This window comes from Gossypium hirsutum, chromosome A10 (genome assembly GCF_007990345.1).
Source record: "Gossypium hirsutum isolate 1008001.06 chromosome A10, Gossypium_hirsutum_v2.1, whole genome shotgun sequence".
In the NCBI taxonomy this organism is placed as follows: domain Eukaryota; kingdom Viridiplantae; phylum Streptophyta; class Magnoliopsida; order Malvales; family Malvaceae; genus Gossypium; species Gossypium hirsutum.
In genome coordinates this window covers 109,187,464-109,207,231 of record NC_053433.1, presented here as the reverse complement: position 1 = coordinate 109,207,231, position 19,768 = coordinate 109,187,464, and the positions used below count along the sequence as shown (strand labels likewise).

The following is a 19,768-nucleotide window of genomic DNA, read 5'->3' as shown; positions in this document are numbered from 1 at the left end:
CCGGGGCAACGCCCTTTTCATTGGTCTATGGAATGGAGGCAGTTTTACCCATAGAGGTCGAGATTCCTTCCCTCAGAGTTTTGTCAGAGGTAAGGTTGGATGAAGCAGAATGGATCCAGTCCCGATGCGATCAGCTGAATTTGATTGAAGAAAATAGGCTAAGGGCTATCCGTCATGGTCAGATGTACCAAAAGTGAATGATGCGAGCTTACAACAAAAAGGTTCGTCCCAGAGAATTCCATGAGGGAGACCTAGTATTGAAAAAGATTCTGCCCATACAAAAAGATTTTAGAGGAAAATAGCTGCCTAATTGGGAAGGACCTTATGTGGTAAAGAAGGCCTTTTCTGGAGGAGCATTAATATTGGCCGAAATGGATGCCAAAGCTTTACCCAATCCTGTGAATTCAGATTCGGTTAAGAAATACTTCGCCTAAAAACAAAAAGGGAGAGGCCAGGGTGAAAACTCGCAAAGAGCACCTTGAGACCAAAGGGGTTTTGAATTGAAAACTCGTAAAAGGGCGATTCACATATTGATCAAAGGTGGGGCATACGATACCTAAATTAACAAGGAAGAGAGATGTTACATCTTAGGGCATCTACGAGGGTACTCTAGATCACCTAAAACACATATTGAGCAAAAAGGGAGTCCTCAAGAAGTTAGTACAGAGAAGCTCACGCTGCGATATCTGGGGCACCTATTCCCTTTTTATTCATTTTGTATTCCAGCAATGTTTGTTGACTGTGATTAATCTATTCCCTTTTTATTCATTTTATATTCCAGCAATGTTTGTTTACTGTGATTAATCTATTCCCTTTTTATTCATTTTGTATTCCAGCAATGTTTGTTGACTGTGATTAATCTATTCCCTTCAAATTTTGTTTCTAACAAATTTCAATTTCGACATTGTTATGATCCTTTTCAAGCATTTTGCATTGAAATGATGATTAATGGACTAAACCATTTTCGCAAAAAGAGTTCTGCGTATTACTCTGAAAGTTTCTAAATAGTACAGGAACCTAAAACAAGACTATTATTTAGAACTAACCAAACTCAAAGATTAGAAGCATATGAGAAGAAAGAGTTTAAATTGAGACCACCTCTTCGGGTTTTCTGTTCAAAATTAGAGCTGATCAAGAAGACAAGGTACCATTTCAGTGAAAGAACCTTGATGAACAAAGAGCAAGGGCAACCTAAACATTAAAAGGGATTCACGCTCACAACATGTTGCACCCATACAATTATAGATCATTCATAATGCATCTAATTAGGAACATTTGATTCATTTTGATCATAGCATCCTAATTCTTTGACATAAGCATAGATACATGAAACTGATTCCACAGGTCATGTTCCTAGAATCAGTGAATTCACCAGACCTTAACCACCTAAGCAGTAGGGTAACAGGCTGAAGATATAGATCTTATCACCCTAAGCAGTAGGGAAACAGATCAAAGGCAACGAGCTTTAACCCCCTAAGCAGTAGGGTAACAAGCTGAAGTTTATAGATCTTATCACCTTAAGCAGTAGGGAAGCAAATCAAAAGACGGCGAATCTTGCCTTCCTGAAGTTGCAGTGAAGCAGATTCAAACCACCAAGCCTTACCCCCTAAACAGTAGGGTAACAGGCTAAAGATCCACAGATCTTATCACCCTAAGCAGTAGGGAAATAGATCGAAGATGATGAGCTTTAACCCTCTAAGCAGTAGAGTAACAAGCCAAATTTACAGACTTTGACCCCCTAAGCAGTAGGGTAATGGGCTGAAAATTACAGATCTTGTCTCCCTGAGGTCGCAGTGGAACAGATCGAATCCAGCAAGTCTCATCTCCTTGAAATCGTAGTGAAGCAGACTGAAGATTTACAGATCTAACCCCCTAAGCAGTAGGGAAACAGATCGAAAGTGATGGGCTTCAACCCTCTAAGCAATAGGGTAACAAGCCAAATTTTCAAACCTTAAACCCCTAAGCAGTAGGGTAATAGGTTGAATTTACAGATCTAAACCCCTCAGCAGTAGGGAAACAGAGCAATGATGACAAGCCTTAACCCCCTAAGCAGTAGGGTAACAGGCTGAAAATCAAATGTCTTCTCCCTGAAACAGCAGTGGAGTTGATCCAAGCACAATAGATCTCCTAGAAGTTTCAACGGAGTAGATTGAAGTCACAAGTCTTATCTCTTTGAAGTTGCAAGTGGAGCAGACTGAAGATAGCAAATCTTATTTCTCTGAAGCTACAATGGAGCAGATTGAAGCAACAGGAGGTACTAAGCTGAATAATGTTACCTAAAGAAGATGAGCGCCAAAGAAGTCAAGACTCGACGTGGCTGGGCCAAACGGGTCTTTCTTGAGAGTCTTTTCTTTATTCTCGTTACACGACAACAAGCAAAGAGGGGTAGCTGTACAAGCCCGTTTGGCCCCTAGCCCAAACCTAAATAAACCTAACCCCAAAACCCAATTACAAAGACCCAAACTAACCAGAACCTACCTAATTACTCTAGCCCAATTACAGCCCAAAAACCTTAACACAAAAAATAAACCCTAGCCCCCCAAGTTGCTGCTGCCTCTGCCATCGGTCCCATCCCACCGCCCCAATCACATCTCTTGTAAGCACCGCCACTGTGCCACTGCCCCACTTGCACCTGCAGCATTAAAAGGGAAAGAGCAGTGCGCAGAGAAGAAGACCTTGGAAAAATGGGCTATAAAAGCCACAATGGGGATCGGGTGTAAGGGTTGGATTTTAGGCTCTTAATTTTCATTCCATTCGAAATATATCAAGAAGATTAACAATCAAAAAGGCTTTGTAACACAAACACGAATCAGCAGCAAGGAGTATCAAAGGTCGATCTAAAGGTCTATTTACCATTTTTATTTTACCCTTTTTTCTTTACTTTTTTCGAATATTGTTATCACATATCACTCCTATTTTATTAAAAATAACATACATATACTACACAAATATAAAAAAAAAGAAATAAAATTTACCCTCGGGCGATTTTCAGCCACCGTGTACGGTGGCCGGAGCGGCGGACGGCACGGAGGACGGCAACCGGTCCGGCAGTGGAGGCTTGGGGCTGAGAGAGAATTGGAGAGAGTGGGTTTCTGTTTTTTTTTAGAAGAGGAGAAAACTGATTTTTTTTAAGAAATTTTGGGTTTATATAGTGACCCAATACGGCACCGTTTTGGGCGTAAACTTATAGCACCAAAACGGCGCCGTTTAGGCGCCGACCCGAAGACCCGACCCGCTCCACTAAGGATCCGCTTGTTTTTGGACTGAGGGTCTATTTGCGCCCTCAGTCCCTCCGCTTTTGAGACCGGTTTCAATGAGGTCCCATTCCTTTTTCTCGCCATTTAATTTCGCCCACAAAGTTTCATATATGTTCCATTTTGGTCTCGTACGAAGCACAGCGTTTTGAAGAATGGGATATTTCCCTTTTTAATCCCCCATGATTTTCGTGCCTTTTGAATGGGTCCATCCTCCGACTTTTATTTTTAAATTTGGCCCAGGAACTTTACTCTTGTTTCGAATTTAGTCCTTTCCCATATTTAATGCAGATTTTATTATTTTTATTTTTAATATTATTTATCATTTTACTCATTATTCTCGTTATTATTAGCATGTTTACACTATTATTTAAAAAATTTTATATAAATATTTCATGCATATATTTATAGTTTTCTTATTTATATTATTGTTATTCCTAATGTATATTATGCGTATGTGCATTAAAATACTATACTATATTATACACACATTAATACTGTGTCATATATTTATCATCATTATATCCATTTTTTTACCCTTATTATATTTATTATTAATATTAATATATGTTTTATTGTATATCTTTAACATATATATACGAATACATTTATTGGTTTATGATATCATTGTTTTGTTAATTCATTTGTGTCATATTAATATATATTTATATACTCCATATTGTGCATATGTATATTAATATTATATCGTGTATATCATTTTATTATAGTTCTATATATTGTAAATATCATATTATGTTTTATCATGTATATGTTTTAATATATTATGTGTATATTTTGTTTCGTATGTTATGTATATATTATGTATATGTTTTTAAATATTATTATATATCTATTTTCAATATATATTTATGTAATTTTTTTTTATTATTGCCATTATTATTACTAATATGTATATACACTATGTAATTTTCATTATATTACGTATACATTTTTATACTACGCATATGCATCTTTTAATATTGTACTATTATTATTATCATATATATATATATCTATTTCTTTCATATATTTCTTATAACCTCTATTGTTACGTATATACCTTAACCCATATATGTATATACTTTTATATCATTACTATCGTTATCCTTGTCATTTTATTTTTCCATTTTTTATATCTATTTATTTATTTATTTGCTTGCGTGTTCGATTATTCCATTTTCCCCACGTACGTGTTTACATTTATATGATACTTAGCCTCGTTATTGTTTCATCTTTTATAACTGTTCATGTTATTGTTTTGACACTATCATCATATTATTATACGTGTTAATACTATAATTTGCTTTCATATTTTACTAAATCACATCATGTTTTTTTGATACCTTAAAATAATCCTTTTATAAAAGTGATATTTCGTATTTGAAAATTCGAGAAAATCGTGCCCTAACTTACTGGGTTTCGATTTTTCTCTTTTAACCTAAATCACCAAATATTCTTTTAAATCACAATACGAATTTTAAAAATGCTTATTTTCGGGGATGCGAGGTGTGGTGCCCTAACTTACCGGGTATGGCATTTTGTTACTTCGAAATAAGATTTTTCGCGAATAAAGGCGATATTTGGTGTTCGGAAATTCGAGGAAACGTACCCTAACTCACTGGGTTTCGATTTTCCTCGTTCACCCTAACTAACCGAATATCTTTTAAAACACGTTAATTTTAAATAAAAGGCAAGCTCGCTCTCAAAAATTCAAGATGTCGTGTCCTAACTCACTGGATGTGACATTTTATATTTTGAGACGAGAAGGTCTTTAACATTAGAGCATTTTCATAAAGAAGGATCGTATTTCAAAAGTCTTCAAAGTTTTCAATCTTCGATCTTAAGACATTAATTAATCAACTAGGTACCAATTTTGGGCGTATCGAGGGTGCTAATCCTTCCTCGTGCGTAACCGACTCCCGAACTCATTTTCTGATTTTCGTAGACCCAAAATTATCATTTTAGTAAATCTTTCTTTTATTAAAATGGTTAATTTAAAGGTGACCCGATCACACCTCATCAAAAAGGATTGATGGCGACTCCTATTTTTTCGTTTTCGTTTTCAAATCCAAGTCGATCCCCGTTTTTCAAAAAATGGTTACGACACATATCATATATAAAAAAAATTGTCTTTAAAATAATATTTATTATTTTATAAAATGAATCATTTTAGTCATTTTCCAACTTATTTAATATTCGGCTAGCTTATAACATCAATTCAATTAGATACATTATATATAATATAGATATTTTAAATGACTATAATTAAAACTAAATTAAAATAATGTAGAACTGAGAATTATAGTATATCTAAAATCAAACTCACAAAATTAAAATCTAAAATAAATTTAAGAAAATTCCAACGTAATATTATTTTTTATATATAAATATTCAAGTTAGTTAAGTTGACGAATATTATTTTATTATTCTAACTTGATTTGAAAAAAAAAATTTAATTGAGTTGAGTAAAATGAAATTCAAGTTGAGTAGAATCGAATAAATTTGTTCGAAATAAATTTTAAAAAATTAAACCAGGCATATTGAAATCTTGTTGACAATATGTCTAAATTCTAAGTTAAATAACATAGGTACTATATGTATCTCAATTTTTTTTAATAAGATAATTAGTATGATAAATTTGATTTGATAATTTATTTGTTTAAGCTTAGAATATTTAAAAAATTATAATTTAACATTTATATATTTAATATATTAAAAATAATTTTTTGAATATATGTTTTATAATTTTTTAGAAAAATATTTTATAAATATTTTGAATTTTACATGATTATATTTATTTTTTTAAAATTTTTTTAGAGGGGTCAATTTGCACATTTTCAAAACTATCAGAACCCAAGGGGTATTTATATCAATTATTTATTTGATTTGCAAAGTAAAAATAGACTCGAACTCAAAAAAACCGAATTACTTATTTGAGTTAATTCAAAAGAACAGAATAACTTAGTTCAATTAACTCGAAATTTGAAAAAAAAATATTTTTTTAATCAAATCAAGTTTTGCTTACCGCTATACTTTTTTGAGTTGGGTTATTTTTGTTTTTTTTTTATCAAACTATAGAATAAGATTTTAAATATTAAAATAAGTTTCAAATCTCAGTACTTTTAGTATATTTGGAATTTAGACATCATACTTTTTTTCAGAAATTTAATCTCTATATTTTTTAGATTACTAGCTATTGACACAGTTTTTTTATTTATAAAATCAAATAAGCTAAGCATTGTTCCCACTACTAATTTAAATTTTAGGATTTAGTATTATACTTTAATTTAACATAATTGTCCTTTTATAATATCAAATAATTGACGCTCTTAATTATTTCAGTTAAAATGCTTATGTCGAATTTTTTCTTAAAAATACTCATTTCAACTTATCAAGCCAAAATAGATTTTTTGTGTGTTAATATATATATATTTAAAATTCACATCAACATTTTAACTAGAATCATTAAAGATGTTAACAATTTGGACCAATTAATGTCATTGTAAAAGTAGATTGTAACGGCCTAATTTTCAGTGGTGTCGGAAATGATGATTTGAGATCACTAAATTCGACAAATAAGATTGAACAAGATAGTAATTTAATATTTATGATTCAAGTAAGAATTTAGAAGAATTTGTGAAATGGTGAAATTAGTGAATTAAAAGAATTTATTAGGTCAAACGGGTCAAAAATGAGGTATCGAGACCTCAAAGTTGAAAATTGAGCTATAAATATTTTTATAAATATTTATGGAGTGTCATTGAGTTAGTATTAAAGTTTCGTTAGAAAATTTTAACGTTTGGATGGCTAATTAATTAAAAAGGACTAAATTGAAAATAGCGCAAAATTTGTTAAATTGTGAGTAAATAGCTTAAGTATTTAAAAAGATGGATTTAAAGAGCAATTAGACCCAAAGGTTAATGGCTGGACGGTTTGGGTATGAAACAAGCAAGAAAACAATGTGAACAAGGGGAAAAATTGGACATAGCATAAAAGTTAATGGTTAAATAATGATGTAATTGAAAAATCTAGACATTTCTTCATATTTTCTCAGCCAAAACGCCATAGAAGGTCTGGAGAAAGCTGGTTTTTCATATTTTTACATCATGTGAGTTTAATTCTTACTTTTCTTGATAATTTTTATGTTTTTATGACTTTTACAATTAGGTCCACTTGTAGAATTCATTAGTTTTTGATTTTATGGGTGAAATTGGAAGTTACCCTGGATGGATAAGGGAATTTTATGATGAATTATTATGAAATTTAAGTTCTAATTTCATATTAAGGTGGTTTTATTAAGTGATTTTGATAGGAAATGATATTTAGAACCTAATTGTGAAAAAGTTGTGAATTGAAGGTTTCTGTTGAAATTAAGAATATAAAAGGTTTTGAAATAGTTTATAATGATAAAATAAAGTGTTAATTTGGAAAAATTAGTTCAATTGATGGGTGAATTGAGCAGGGACTAAATTGTGAAAACTGCAAATTTTGGGGTAAAAGTGAAATTTCAAAATTTGAATAGCATAAATTGTGAAGTGAAATAGAATTGAAATGGATGCTAATGAAGGAATGATTTTATAATTATAGATCAAGAAAACGAACTGAATCGTGGAAAGGAGAAAATTCAAGAATAGTCCCTGAATTTCTACGACTTTTGCAAATTAGTCCAGGTAAGTTCATATGGCAAAGTTCAATGTTTTGATATGAAAATCTTATGATTGTTAAAGTATTTTATTGTTGATGAATACTATGAATTTGCATTAACTAATGAATAATGTGTAACTAAAAGTACAAATTAGTAGGAACAATGGATTTGAGTGCTTCTATTCTGTGACCCTGATGAATTGACGAAAAATATGTGATAAGTGTGCCCGTTTAAGACCATAGCTGGGCTATGGCATCGGTGCAATGTGATAATGTGACTCTGTATAAGACCATGGCTGGGCTATGGCATCGGTATAATGTGATAATGTGATTCCGTATAAGACCATGTCTAGGATATGGCTTCGGTATGATATGTGAACCGTGTAAGACCATGGCAAGGCTATGGCTTCGGTGTGTGATGCGTAACAATGTGAAAGTCCATAGTTTACTATGGCAATGTGATAATGAAGCACTCAATTCCCTTATTGTTCCTTAAATTGACAATGAAGTAAATGAGAAATGGGCCTAAGGGAGTTAAATTGTGAGTAGCCATATGGAAATTATTCCAATGAGTTATTAATGAAATTGTGATTTGGAGGATGAAATAGTTAAACTAATAGATATAAGATTGTGTACGATATTTGATATGATTTGTGTTTTTATGCCTATGAGCTTACTAAGCTTCAATAAGCTTACTTGTGTGTGTTTAATATTTTTATGTAGATTGACTTGAAGTGAAGTGGGTAGATCGGATCAACACAACAGGGCACACTATTCAGATCAATTCTGGTAGTTTTTGTTTTATGTTTAAAGATTTATATGGCATGTATAGAGTTTGAATGAATTGAAGTAAAGATGTTATAAACTAGTTAACAATATTTGTACTAAAACAGTTTTTGGTAAGTAGCAGTAGTTTGACTTTGAAAAATCACTAAAAATAGTATAAATGGAATTAAATAATGAATAAGTTATGGAATCGAATCTTGATGAGTCTTTTTTCATATGGAAGAAGCAAAACAGGTATATGAACTATATTTTATGAGATGTTTAAATTTTTGTGAAACAGGGCCAGAGCGATTTCTGGATCCCCTGTTCTGACTTTGGAAATTCACCATAAATTTTACAAAGATAATTAGAAGTCATACTTTATATGTACAGATTCCTTATTGAGTCTAGTTTTATTAGAGATAAACGGCATAGTCATTGAAGCTCTGTACAGAGAGATATCTGATTCGTAATACACAAAGGTCAGAGTAGTCAAACCCTGAAACAGGGGAGATTTTAACTAATAAACTGTACTAATTGGCTTGACCAAAAATTCTAGAAAAAAATTGGTAAGTAGATATATGAGTATAAATTCGGGGAAAATTTACGGATTTGGATTTCGAGTTTTATAACTCGAGATATGAATTATTTAGCAACTATGAAGCAGTTGGACAGTTTGTCTGAAAAGTATGATATAAATTATCTAAATTTGGTTAAGTGCTCAAATAAGTTTAGTAGTGCCTTGTGCTCGACTCCGGCAACGGTCTCGGGTAAGGGGCGTTACATAGATAATTAAATTGTGTCAAATTAAAATATAAATATTAAATTCTAAATATAAACATGACCATTATATATAAAATAGAAAAACATAATAGTTGTACATGCGTCATGCAAGGAAACTCTTAGGGGGCTTTTGGTTCTTCAAATGTAATATTACGACCATTTATATAGGGTAACATTCCAGAATGAGATCTTAGTGTTTTGATTGTGAACATTCTAATCATCTGTTATTTCACATTACAAAATATTGTTAAGATGCTATAATATAGGATATAATTTCATTACAACCTTTTCATTAAGTTATTTTAGATTACGGGTACAATCTTAAATTTTGGACCAATTTACCCTTCGTTTTTATTATTTAATCAATTTAGACTTTTCTGTTAAATAAAGTTTAAGACTAATTAAAAATAAAATATTTTTTTCTTAATAGTGAATCAATAGATGTCATTAACTACGATTATAATTATTATACTTTATTTAATAATTTATTTATTATTATATTAATTATTGTTATAATTATAATTATGATTGGTGTTGTATCACTTTTCATAAATTATTATAACTATGGTTTGTAAATTTATTTCAATATCATATATTTACTTATTAATATATAAATTGTAATAAAAAGTGAAAGTTGTAATAATTTATCATAATTTTATAGAAATTGAGACAAAAAATATTCAAGGAACTAAACTTATTAAATAAATAAATTTTATAACAAGGACAATTGAGTAAAATGAGTTTATAGATAATCTTACATTCTATAAACCAAACACATAAATCTTACATTCTAGTCAAATAAACCAAATAAGGTAATCTTACATTCTACCCGTAATCTTATAAGGGTATTCCTTTTATGTATAGGTACATATTTTTTTTCCTTAAAATTACATTTTGAACATAAAAATCTATAAGAACATGGTAAATTTGAATGTGTATTTTTTTTTTAAATTCCACACAGCATTTTAATCAAAATAGTTGAGGATAATAATTATTTGGACAGGCTAATTCATTATAAAAGTAGAGGGTTAAATTATGTCAATTTGAAATACAAAGATTAAAGGTTAAAGTATTATGGAGGCCTTTGTACAAAGATTTGGATTGCATTTTGTCACCTCTATTAAAAAAAGAGCAAATTAACTTTTATACGTTAGATCAAAGAGCAAACTGATCATTTTGTTAAAAATTTCATCCAATCCATTTTTATTGATTTGAGAAAATATTTTATAAACTTAGATATTAAATTATTTGTTTATATTTAAGATAAATTACACCTAAATCACTAAGTTTATATTTTATTTATTTAATTTCAAAAAATTACAAAATAATTATTAAAATAATTAAAAAATTCATTTTATAATTTTGAAGTTAGAAAATGCACAACGACTAAAGCCAAAAAAAAAAAAAGTACTAGAAAATGGTTGGAACAGCTGGTGGTTTGAGCTTTGAACATCACGTTACGTTGAATATGGAAGAAATGGTCCACCGCCCTCCAATGATTCTTCTATAAAATTCCACCCTTTCCATATTCGCTTCTTCATACCTTATTCTCAGCAATTTTTCTTCTCCTTTTCTCTCCCGCTCTTTGAATTTCCAAACTTAAAAAGCTATGTCTCAGGTAACTTTTCTTTTTCTTTTTTGTTTTTTCTTATTCAGATTATCTCATTTTTCTTTTCGTTCCTTTTGGCTGAATTTTTCGAAATCTGTAGTTGGTTTTCTGTATGTTGGGAGAATTTTATCCTTGCTTTCTGGTTTCTGGGTCTTTATCTGTTTGATTTTTGGATTGAAAATAGAAGAGGTAAGACTAAAACTTTAGGCCGTCTTTTGGGGTTCTCCTTAATTCAAGTTCCGATCGTTATATCAAATTTTGATAGATTTGGTATTTTTGGTGTTTCAAGGGTTTTGGGAGAAAATAAGGTAAGCTATTGCGTTTAGAAATCTCTAAATGGTGGTAATTAGTATCTGTTAGCTTTGTTCATTGAATTAGGGCTCTCTTTCTGGTTTAGGGTTGAGTTGACCTTCTATTGATGTGTACAGGGAATTTTGTTTAGATAAAATTATAAAATTTTGGAGAGCCAAAGTTAAATTTCTTTTTGCTAAATAGGTTTAAATTAAAATTTTAAATTTAAAAGGGCTAAAAATGTAAGTTTTCCATTTAATCTAATACTAAAAAAAGCTTAATTAAACGTTTTGATTTTTTAGAGGGGCTAAAAAGAAAATTTCCCATTTAGCCAATGGGACCAAGGCCCTGCCTACCCTTTGCTAAGCCCCTGGCGGAGTGGGTGGTTTTTGTGGAAATTCTGCTTGTGTTGGTTGAACGACTTTCTTATGAACACTTAGCCAAAAGAGGGAAAGAAAATAAGTGGTCATGATTGGCTTCCATAATCTATATCAATTTTCAAAAACATCTAATCATATGTTTTGGCCTGGTTCTGTTTGGTTCATGGTCGTTGAACACAGCTTTGTAAGGTTCCCTTTTCGATAATGTTATAAACTGTGTATTGGTTTTGGTTGATTGCAGACTGTTGTTCTCAAGGTTGGTATGTCATGTGAGGGCTGCGTTGGAGCCGTGAAGAGAGTTTTGGGGAAAATGCAAGGTGTGTTGTAGATCTTGCTTTTGTTTAACGTCTTGTTCGTTTCTGCTGATCATAATGTGAAATCAATTTCAACATGGTTTTCCACTAGTCTCCCTCAGAATTACTTCCTAGGCAAGCATGTTATGTGGGACTAGAGAAGCCGGTTAATTTAAGATCCGATTGTTTTGCAGAAAATTGACTTTTGAATTTGTTTTCTTGCATTCTTCATCACAAATAATAGTTTGGTCCCAAAAATTTACCCATTTTTTGGAAAATGCCTTGTACTTTTGAAAAGCGTTGCATTTTCCGAAAGATTGATCCTACCAATCTGTTCTTGAAGCAAAACAGAAAAGAACTGATCTCTTATGTTCCTAAGAATTGAAGCTAGAGACTGATCCCCCAAGTGTACGGATTGACCCTTTTTATAGTAGAAAACTATAATATTTATACCCCTGTTTATTTAGTAGATGTGTGAAGGATTGGCTTCTTTCTTGCATTCAGGTGGGAAATTCTTTTCTCAAACTAGACATGCATAGTTACATATATATTGGCTGAAGAATTAGAATCATAATAATGAGTAATATTCATATTCAGGTGTGGAATCATATGAAGTAGATTTGAAGGAGCAGAAAGTGACAGTGAAGGGCAACGTTCAACCCGATGCGGTTCTGCAAACTGTGTCAAAGACTGGAAAGAAGACTGCCTTCTGGGAAGGAGAAGCTCCGGCAGAAGCCGAGACAAAGCCGGCCACGGCTTAAAATGTCTTAAGCCCTTATTGATTGATTGATTGATTGATTGGTGTGCTTATAACATTTCAAACTATCCTATGAACTGTAGAATTCTTGGATGATTGTGATTTACTTCCTGTGTTGGTACTAAAAATGGAAGATGATTTTCTTATGATATTTCCCTACTTTTTAACAAACAAAGGCCCGTATCAGGGTGAAATAGATAGTGGATTTTAAAGAATTATTGGCTGAAAATTCCACTTGATATTTTGTTTGTCTGTAGACGGTAATGGAATTGAATGGTCTTCAAAACTTGATACATACTATTATCAGACAACAATTCTAGAAAACGACATACATTGTCCATAAATTTTTTTGATATTTTTTATTTTTTATTTAATATTTTATCTAATTTAACTGTAAAGAAATAATAAATAAATTAAGACATTGGATATTTGGTAAAATTATATATTTAAAATATAAATATTTATAAAAATATATATTTTAACACACTCAAATTTACGTATTTACGTATTTCTACTAATTGATTTAATCTTAATCAACAAATACTAAACATAGCTACTTCTGGTCATACACTTTATGAGGCTTTTCAGTTTTAGTGTTAAATCAAAGGCAGATGTTGGAATTCAGTTTTTCTGCAACATCCCCATATTATTGTTTACTTCCCGTTTTGCCCTCGACTTGCTGCCGTGCGAGAACCCTTCCGCATCCTATCACACCCAAGGCTCTTTTAGTCGTTTCACATCACTCAACCCGATGCGAAATATCCCTTTAATACCGGTAGATAAAAAATAAAGAAAAAGAGAAAAGTAGAGGGCTAAAAACGGCCCAGTCATTGAATCCAATCAATAATCTTAACCGTCCATTTCATAAAATCAAGGGTTCCCATCTCTCGGCAAATTAATTTCCATTTCCAAATTATTCTTTTTCCCCTTTGGACAGTCTAGATTTTCCCTCTTCAGTGGTTTTTTTATCATATCATCATAAACCCTAGCAGCCTCCATCTCTCTCTTCTAAAAAAAAAAAGGACAAGATTTACGTGAAACTCCATAACTCTATCTTCCCTCTTTCTCTCTCTTCAATTTCTATTGAGAGAGACTTTTTTTTTTTTAAGTTTTTTCCTTTTTCTCTTCAGAGATCTTTGGTTTTTTTCTTTTGTTTAATTTATGGGTTTTTTTTTAATTTTTTATCTGGAGTTGAACGATCTCTGTTAGTATGGTATTGTTAGTCACTCACTACTCTGTTGTAGTTATCTTTTACCAGTTTCCTTCTTTCTTAAGAAAAACGAAAGCTGTTTTTTCCTTGTAGCTGAGTCAAAACGATCTGAGTTTCCCCGAGTTTTCGATTTGTTTTTTTTCTTCTTTTGTGTGTGAACTAGTTGAGTTATGGGTATGGGTCCGTTTCGTAAATGGAGGGTCATCTGTTGGCTGAATATGTGTTAACGTTCTGTTGGGTTTCACGAGGTGGTTGGTGGAGTGGGGGCTTTTTCGGGGTTGGTTTTTTGGTTTTTTTTGGGACTCGTCTGAGTCGAGTCGGTTACTGAGTCAACACGTGGAGTTGGTGTAGGAAAAGATCGTCCGAGGAGTTCGGTTACAAGCAGAAGCAGCAGCACTGGACGGCGATGCCTTCGGTGGGGATGAAACGGACCACAAGGGTTTGCAGGATGAAGAGCTCGGAGGCCCGGGTTCTTCGTTCCGGGCGGCAACTCCGGCCTGATTCCGGCGAAGTGAAGCCCAAGAGGCGCAGTAACGATGGCGTTGAATTCAACAACTCGGTGAAAAAAAACCCAAAGAATGAAGTAAATAAGTCCTCCGCCACTGAGCTAAATGGGAAGCCTAAAAGATTAGGCCACGAAGAGACTCCAAAGAAACGGACCAAGAAAATGAAAGCTGAAGCTCTAAATAATGGCACCACTGTAGATAAGATGTTTGGGATTGTTTATACTAGAAAAAGGAAGAGAAATGGGGTCCAAAAGTGCCTTCTTTCTGAAAATTCAAAGACTACAATCAAGTCCACTGCACTTGAAATCGATAAAGTCAGCTGCAAAATTGTTTCGAGTCCATGTTTTAAAGCTTCGAAGTCAGTTCGAAGCAGTATTCAGAAGAGGAGGAGTTCGCTTAGGAGAATGAGGGCTAGAAACACTTTCTTTAATGGAGCTCTCATGTCTGATTTGATTACTAGTAGGAGAAATGGGATTCCTTTTTCCTCAGTAGTTTCGAAAAACAAGCTTAGGAGTTCAACCCGCAACGGTTCAGCGTCGAGCTTAAGCGACATGAGCTCTTCCGTATCAGATTTAATGCCCAAGGTAGAATCGGATTCATCGCAATGCTCTGCCAATGTATTGATCATCGAACCAGATAGATGTTATAGGGAAGAAGGAGCAGTTGTGTCTTTAGAGCTCTCTCCATCAAAAGAATGGCTTCTTGTAATTAAAACAAAAAGGTCAAACAAGTATTCTCTCAAGGCAGATAAATTTATGAGGCCAAGCTCAGTCAACCGTTTCACTCGTGCTGTAATTTGGCCTGGGGATGATAACTGGAAGCTCGAGTTCCCGAACCGTCAAGACTGGGTCGTTTTCAAGGATCTTTACAAGGAATGTTGTGAGCGCAATGTGCCTGCTTTAGCTTGTAGGGTGATCCCTGTGCCTGGTGTTCGTGAAGTTTCAGGGTATGCAGGTAAACCCAGTGTGCAGTTTCGAAGACCGGATTCATATATCTCTATTGATGGTGACGAGGTATCAAGAGCCTTGGCAAAGAGGATTGCAAACTATGACATGGATTTAGAAGATGAGGAGTGGTTAAAGAAGTTCAATTATGAGTTTTTTCGTGGAAATGGGCATCTCCAGCATCTATCGGAGGATTGTTTCGAGTTGATGATTGATGCTTTTGAGAAGGCCAATTTTTGTAGTCCAGATGATCACTCAAATGATGTATCTGTTGCTGCTGCTCATTTGTGTGTTGATCTGGGTATTAAAGGAGTGGTGGAAGCTGTTCATGCTTACTGGTTGAAAAAAAAGGAGCAAAGACGGTCACCATTGCTTAGAGTCTTCCAGGTAATCTTTGTGGAGAATTTTTCTATGGACATAAATATAATTGTAGATTCATTTGGGAAACTGAACTCTCCTTCGATGTATTATATCATCATTGTACTATACTGTCATTTTGTAAATGAAGAAAATTCTAGCTTATGTCCCTAGTATGTGTATTTGTTTGTTGAAATTTTCAAGGAAGTTTAGCATGGAAAAGTGCCCTTCTTTTGAAAGGGTTTATTGTCCTATTTCTTGTTCTGATTCCCACAATTTGTCATGCAATGAGTTCATAGAATTGTATCTTATAGGTCAAATGATCTTTTGCTATAACAGTTGCATGCAATGATGCCATGCTATATTGACACAATTTAGAGGGAAGAAATAACAGATTGTGAATCAACCATATTTCAGATAGGATTAATACAAAGCACCTAAATATTCTTACTCTGAACTTTGTTTTATATTCTGTTTTCTATTTGTTGAGAATTTGGAATTTCTTTTCGGCTGCAATGGGAAGATATCGTTTAAGTGATTGGAAACGAAGTATTGTCATCAACTTATCATGCTATATACCATTTTGTTCCCTGGCATATCTTGAAATTTGAAATATGCATCCCTTCCGTCATTACTGTTCAGTCTCCTACCTCTTCTTTCTGGTGTTTTGGTAGATATATGATCAAAATGAATGTTGGATTGTAACAGGGTCATCAGGTCAAGAAGGCTCCCGTAGTTCCACAGCCTCTTCTACGTAAAAGGAGGTCATTTAAGCGTCAAGCTAGCCATGGGAGAGGCAAGCTACCGAGTTTGTTGCAAGGTATATTATATTGTCTGACCATAGCAGTCATGCTCAACTATACAGGCTCTGATCTGATTTTAACGTGTGAATGGTTTTTCATGTTTTGTGTGAATATGTAAGTGTTAATAGAACCTTGTTTCATGTTTTGTGGTATGTGCAGCCATGGCAGCCCAACATGATGCGGTGGAAGAAGAGATTGTGATGGTTAGAGTCGAAGAAGCTAGAGCTGCAGCAACCAGAGCGGTTGAATCGGCCATCCTGAAACGCCAACAGGCACAGATGCTACTTCAAAATGCGGATATGGCTACATACAAAGCCGTGATGGCACTTAGAATTGCTGAAGCCGCTAGCATTGGTGAATCCTCAGAAGGTGCAGTTGGTGAATTTTTTGTGGATGAGGTGCCGGTAATCAGCTAATATTTGATTTTGGCATCATCGGGAGGACAAGAGTAGTGTAATAATGTAAAGCTTTTTTTAATTGAATTGGAATGTACATTGTGTATTATTATAACTTAATATCATACCCAAAAAAGAAAAATTTTCGCCCAGATCTGAAAAAGGTGAGGAATTACAGGAAATTTTGAGCCCTCTGGTATGATCTTACTCTTTGGGGTTTGAACTAAGTTATTATTAATTTCTTAAAATATAATATTGATTTTAATTTAGCATTGATTGACTTCATATCATGACGTCCTTCCGGATTTCTTGGTGGCCAAGTTTATAAATGAGTTATACCTTTATATATTTTAATTATTACATTAATGTTAAATAGGTTTAAATTATACCCACTGGTTCAATTTTTTATGATTTTATAAATATTTCTCTTTTTTAATTTTAAATTAAAAAAAATTGTTAAATTAGGTCGTATTTATGTTTAAGTCTTCCTCGAATTATTTTCATATCAATATCATTAATATTATTAATAATCTTAAAAAATTTAAATTAAATCAAAATTATATATACACAGAAAAACAGTAGAATTGAGTGCTATATTTTGGGCCTTCGTATATCAAAGGCCGACGTAAATCCCAAGCCCATAAAACTGAAAATTAAATTTAAATCCGAAAACCTAGCACTCAGCCGAGCTCTCTGCCATTTTCATTGGGCACTCTTTCAAACTAACCAAAACGAGGCCGCCGGATTTTGGTTTCAGGTAAGCGACACTTTCACACTCTTTTCTTTCCATGATTTAAGATCTTGGGGCTGTTTTTTTATCCTCTTGAGTATCAGTTCTGTCATGGAATAAAGATAGCAAGATCTATTTTACCTATTCGATTAGGGTTTAGACCTTACTTATCTTCGTTTTTTTTTACGTCATTAATGTTTCAATCCTTTTACATAATATGGAACTGAAAGGATTTTGGGTTCTCTGGGCAAGTTAAGAATCTATTGTTTCGTTTGGTACAAAGTTTTTGGTGCCCTTAACCTATTTTACTTCGCTTGTTTCTAATACTACGTAAGCTTTTAGATTAGAAGATGGGTTTATTGGTTGGAACTAGACCCGTCAAACTTTCAATGCGGCTCGGGTTGGTTTTGGGTCGCGTTTTAAAACTCTTGGTTTATTTTGGGTGGATCATTTTAGGTTTAGGTAGTTTTGGGTTTTAAGATTCTCGGGATTTTGGGTCCGGTGAGGTCAATGTGGGTTCTGTTCACTTCAGGATAGGGTCATTTCTGTTTACTTAGGGTGAGTTTGGGGCCACGGTGCGGTACGGTGCGTTTAGTTTATTTTTTATCTCACGCTACAGTATCGCTACAGTATTTAATCTCACCGCCACCACTATTTTTATACTAACCGCAAGTAAACGCACCGCCCATCCGAACTCACCCTTAGTCAAATCATTTCGAGTTGGGTCGTTTTGGTTTAGGGTTGTTGCCCATTTTCCTCCACTTGCCTCTATCACTGTGTAAGTTTGGATTAGAAGATGGTTTGTCGGTTCTTCATTTGAATAAGATATTGGATCACTGGAAATACTGTTGTTATTATAGGAAAATGATGTTTAGAAGAATGATATGTTCAAGTTGTTTTACTGAGTTTCTAAAGACTAAAAGAAACTATAAATAATTGCTTCGTTTGATTCAAAATCAGCAGCAGCTTGTATTTAGAAGGATGGTGAGGGTCAGCATTTTGAATGATGCACTGAAGAGCATGTACAATGCAGAAAAGAGGGGCAAACGGCAGGTCATGATCAGGCCATCCTCAAAAGTGATCATCAAGTTCCTTTTGGTCATGCAGAAGCACGGTTTGTTTCAACATTCAATCTAATCTCTACCCTTATATTTGTTCCATCGATATGCTAACATTGGGATTGCAGGTTACATTGGAGAGTTTGAGTACGTTGATGATCACAGATCTGGTAAAATTGTAGTTGAACTGAACAGAAGGCTGAACAAGTGCGGGGTGATCAGTCCTCGCTTCGACGTAGGAGTGAAGGAGATCGAGGGTTGGACTGCCAGGCTGCTTCCATCAAGACAGGTTAGCCGAGAAACTAAACATCATAGTTTTATGCTTTCATAAGATTGTTTTACCCTATCCTACTGAGTTGTATACTGGATTTGCAGTTTGGGTACATAGTGCTGACAACATCAGCTGGAATAATGGACCATGAAGAAGCCAGAAGAAAGAATGTAGGTGGAAAAGTACTTGGGTTCTTCTATTGAGGGGATTTCTTTAGAATTAAAACTTTACGAATTATGTTTTTTTCCTTTAAACCTCTCAGTTAGCAATGCCTATTTTCTAAATTTTGGCACTCATCCTATATGTATTTTGCTTATGATGTTTGGAGATTTTGAATTGCTGAGTATTCATCCCAATATGAGACTCCAATAGCATTAGCATTGCTCTTTTCCCCCAAAAAATTCCCCCTTTTGTCTTACAATAATATGAGACTCCAGTTGTCTCATAGCATAGAAGGCACAGTTTCAAGTACTAAAAGGAGACGTTAAGAGTATAAGCTCGTGGGTTTTTGTTAACGATTGTCCTAATGATAATCTTAGTGGTTTCAATGCATTGAATTGAAGATACTACTTCAGACAGACTGTTTTAACTAACCTTAGTAATGCCTTTGAGATGCTTAACAAGTTCGGAGTCCGACGAAGGTTCATGAGAATGCTCTAAAACATCCCCACCAAAGAAAAAAGAGAAAAAAAAAGAATTAACGAAAAATGAAGTGAAA

The 19,768-nt window shown here is 33.5% G+C and overlaps 3 protein-coding genes across 4 annotated transcripts; all 3 read left to right on the top strand.

Annotated features, from left to right (window-relative positions):
• Nucleotides 1-10,825: 10,825 nt before the first annotated feature.
• Nucleotides 10,826-12,922, top strand: LOC107896296 (copper transport protein ATX1). Its single transcript, XM_016821438.2, has 3 exons — nucleotides 10,826-11,064; nucleotides 11,968-12,043; nucleotides 12,617-12,922. Exons 1-3 carry the CDS (start codon nucleotides 11,056-11,058, stop codon nucleotides 12,778-12,780), a joined length of 249 nt encoding a protein of 82 aa, XP_016676927.1. The 5' UTR covers nucleotides 10,826-11,055; the 3' UTR covers nucleotides 12,781-12,922.
• A 732-nt stretch (nucleotides 12,923-13,654) lies between these two features.
• Nucleotides 13,655-17,143, top strand: LOC107896295 (uncharacterized). The gene is made up of 3 exons (XM_016821437.2): nucleotides 13,655-15,823; nucleotides 16,502-16,613; nucleotides 16,756-17,143. The coding sequence occupies exons 1-3, from the start codon at nucleotides 14,393-14,395 to the stop codon at nucleotides 17,010-17,012; spliced, it is 1,800 nt and encodes a 599-aa protein (XP_016676926.2). The 5' UTR covers nucleotides 13,655-14,392; the 3' UTR covers nucleotides 17,013-17,143.
• Nucleotides 17,144-17,586: 443 nt separating this feature from the next.
• Nucleotides 17,587-19,406, top strand: LOC107896294 (40S ribosomal protein S15a-1). 2 transcript variants are annotated; one of them, XM_016821435.2, is made up of 4 exons: nucleotides 17,587-17,748; nucleotides 18,685-18,835; nucleotides 18,908-19,068; nucleotides 19,155-19,406. In XM_016821435.2, the coding sequence occupies exons 2-4, from the start codon at nucleotides 18,703-18,705 to the stop codon at nucleotides 19,251-19,253; spliced, it is 393 nt and encodes a 130-aa protein (XP_016676924.2). In that variant the 5' UTR covers nucleotides 17,587-17,748; nucleotides 18,685-18,702; the 3' UTR covers nucleotides 19,254-19,406. The 2 variants fall into 2 exon arrangements, with proteins under 2 accessions (XP_016676924.2, XP_016676925.2); XM_016821436.2 differs by having other exon boundaries at nucleotides 18,682-18,835.
• Nucleotides 19,407-19,768: the final 362 nt, after the last annotated feature.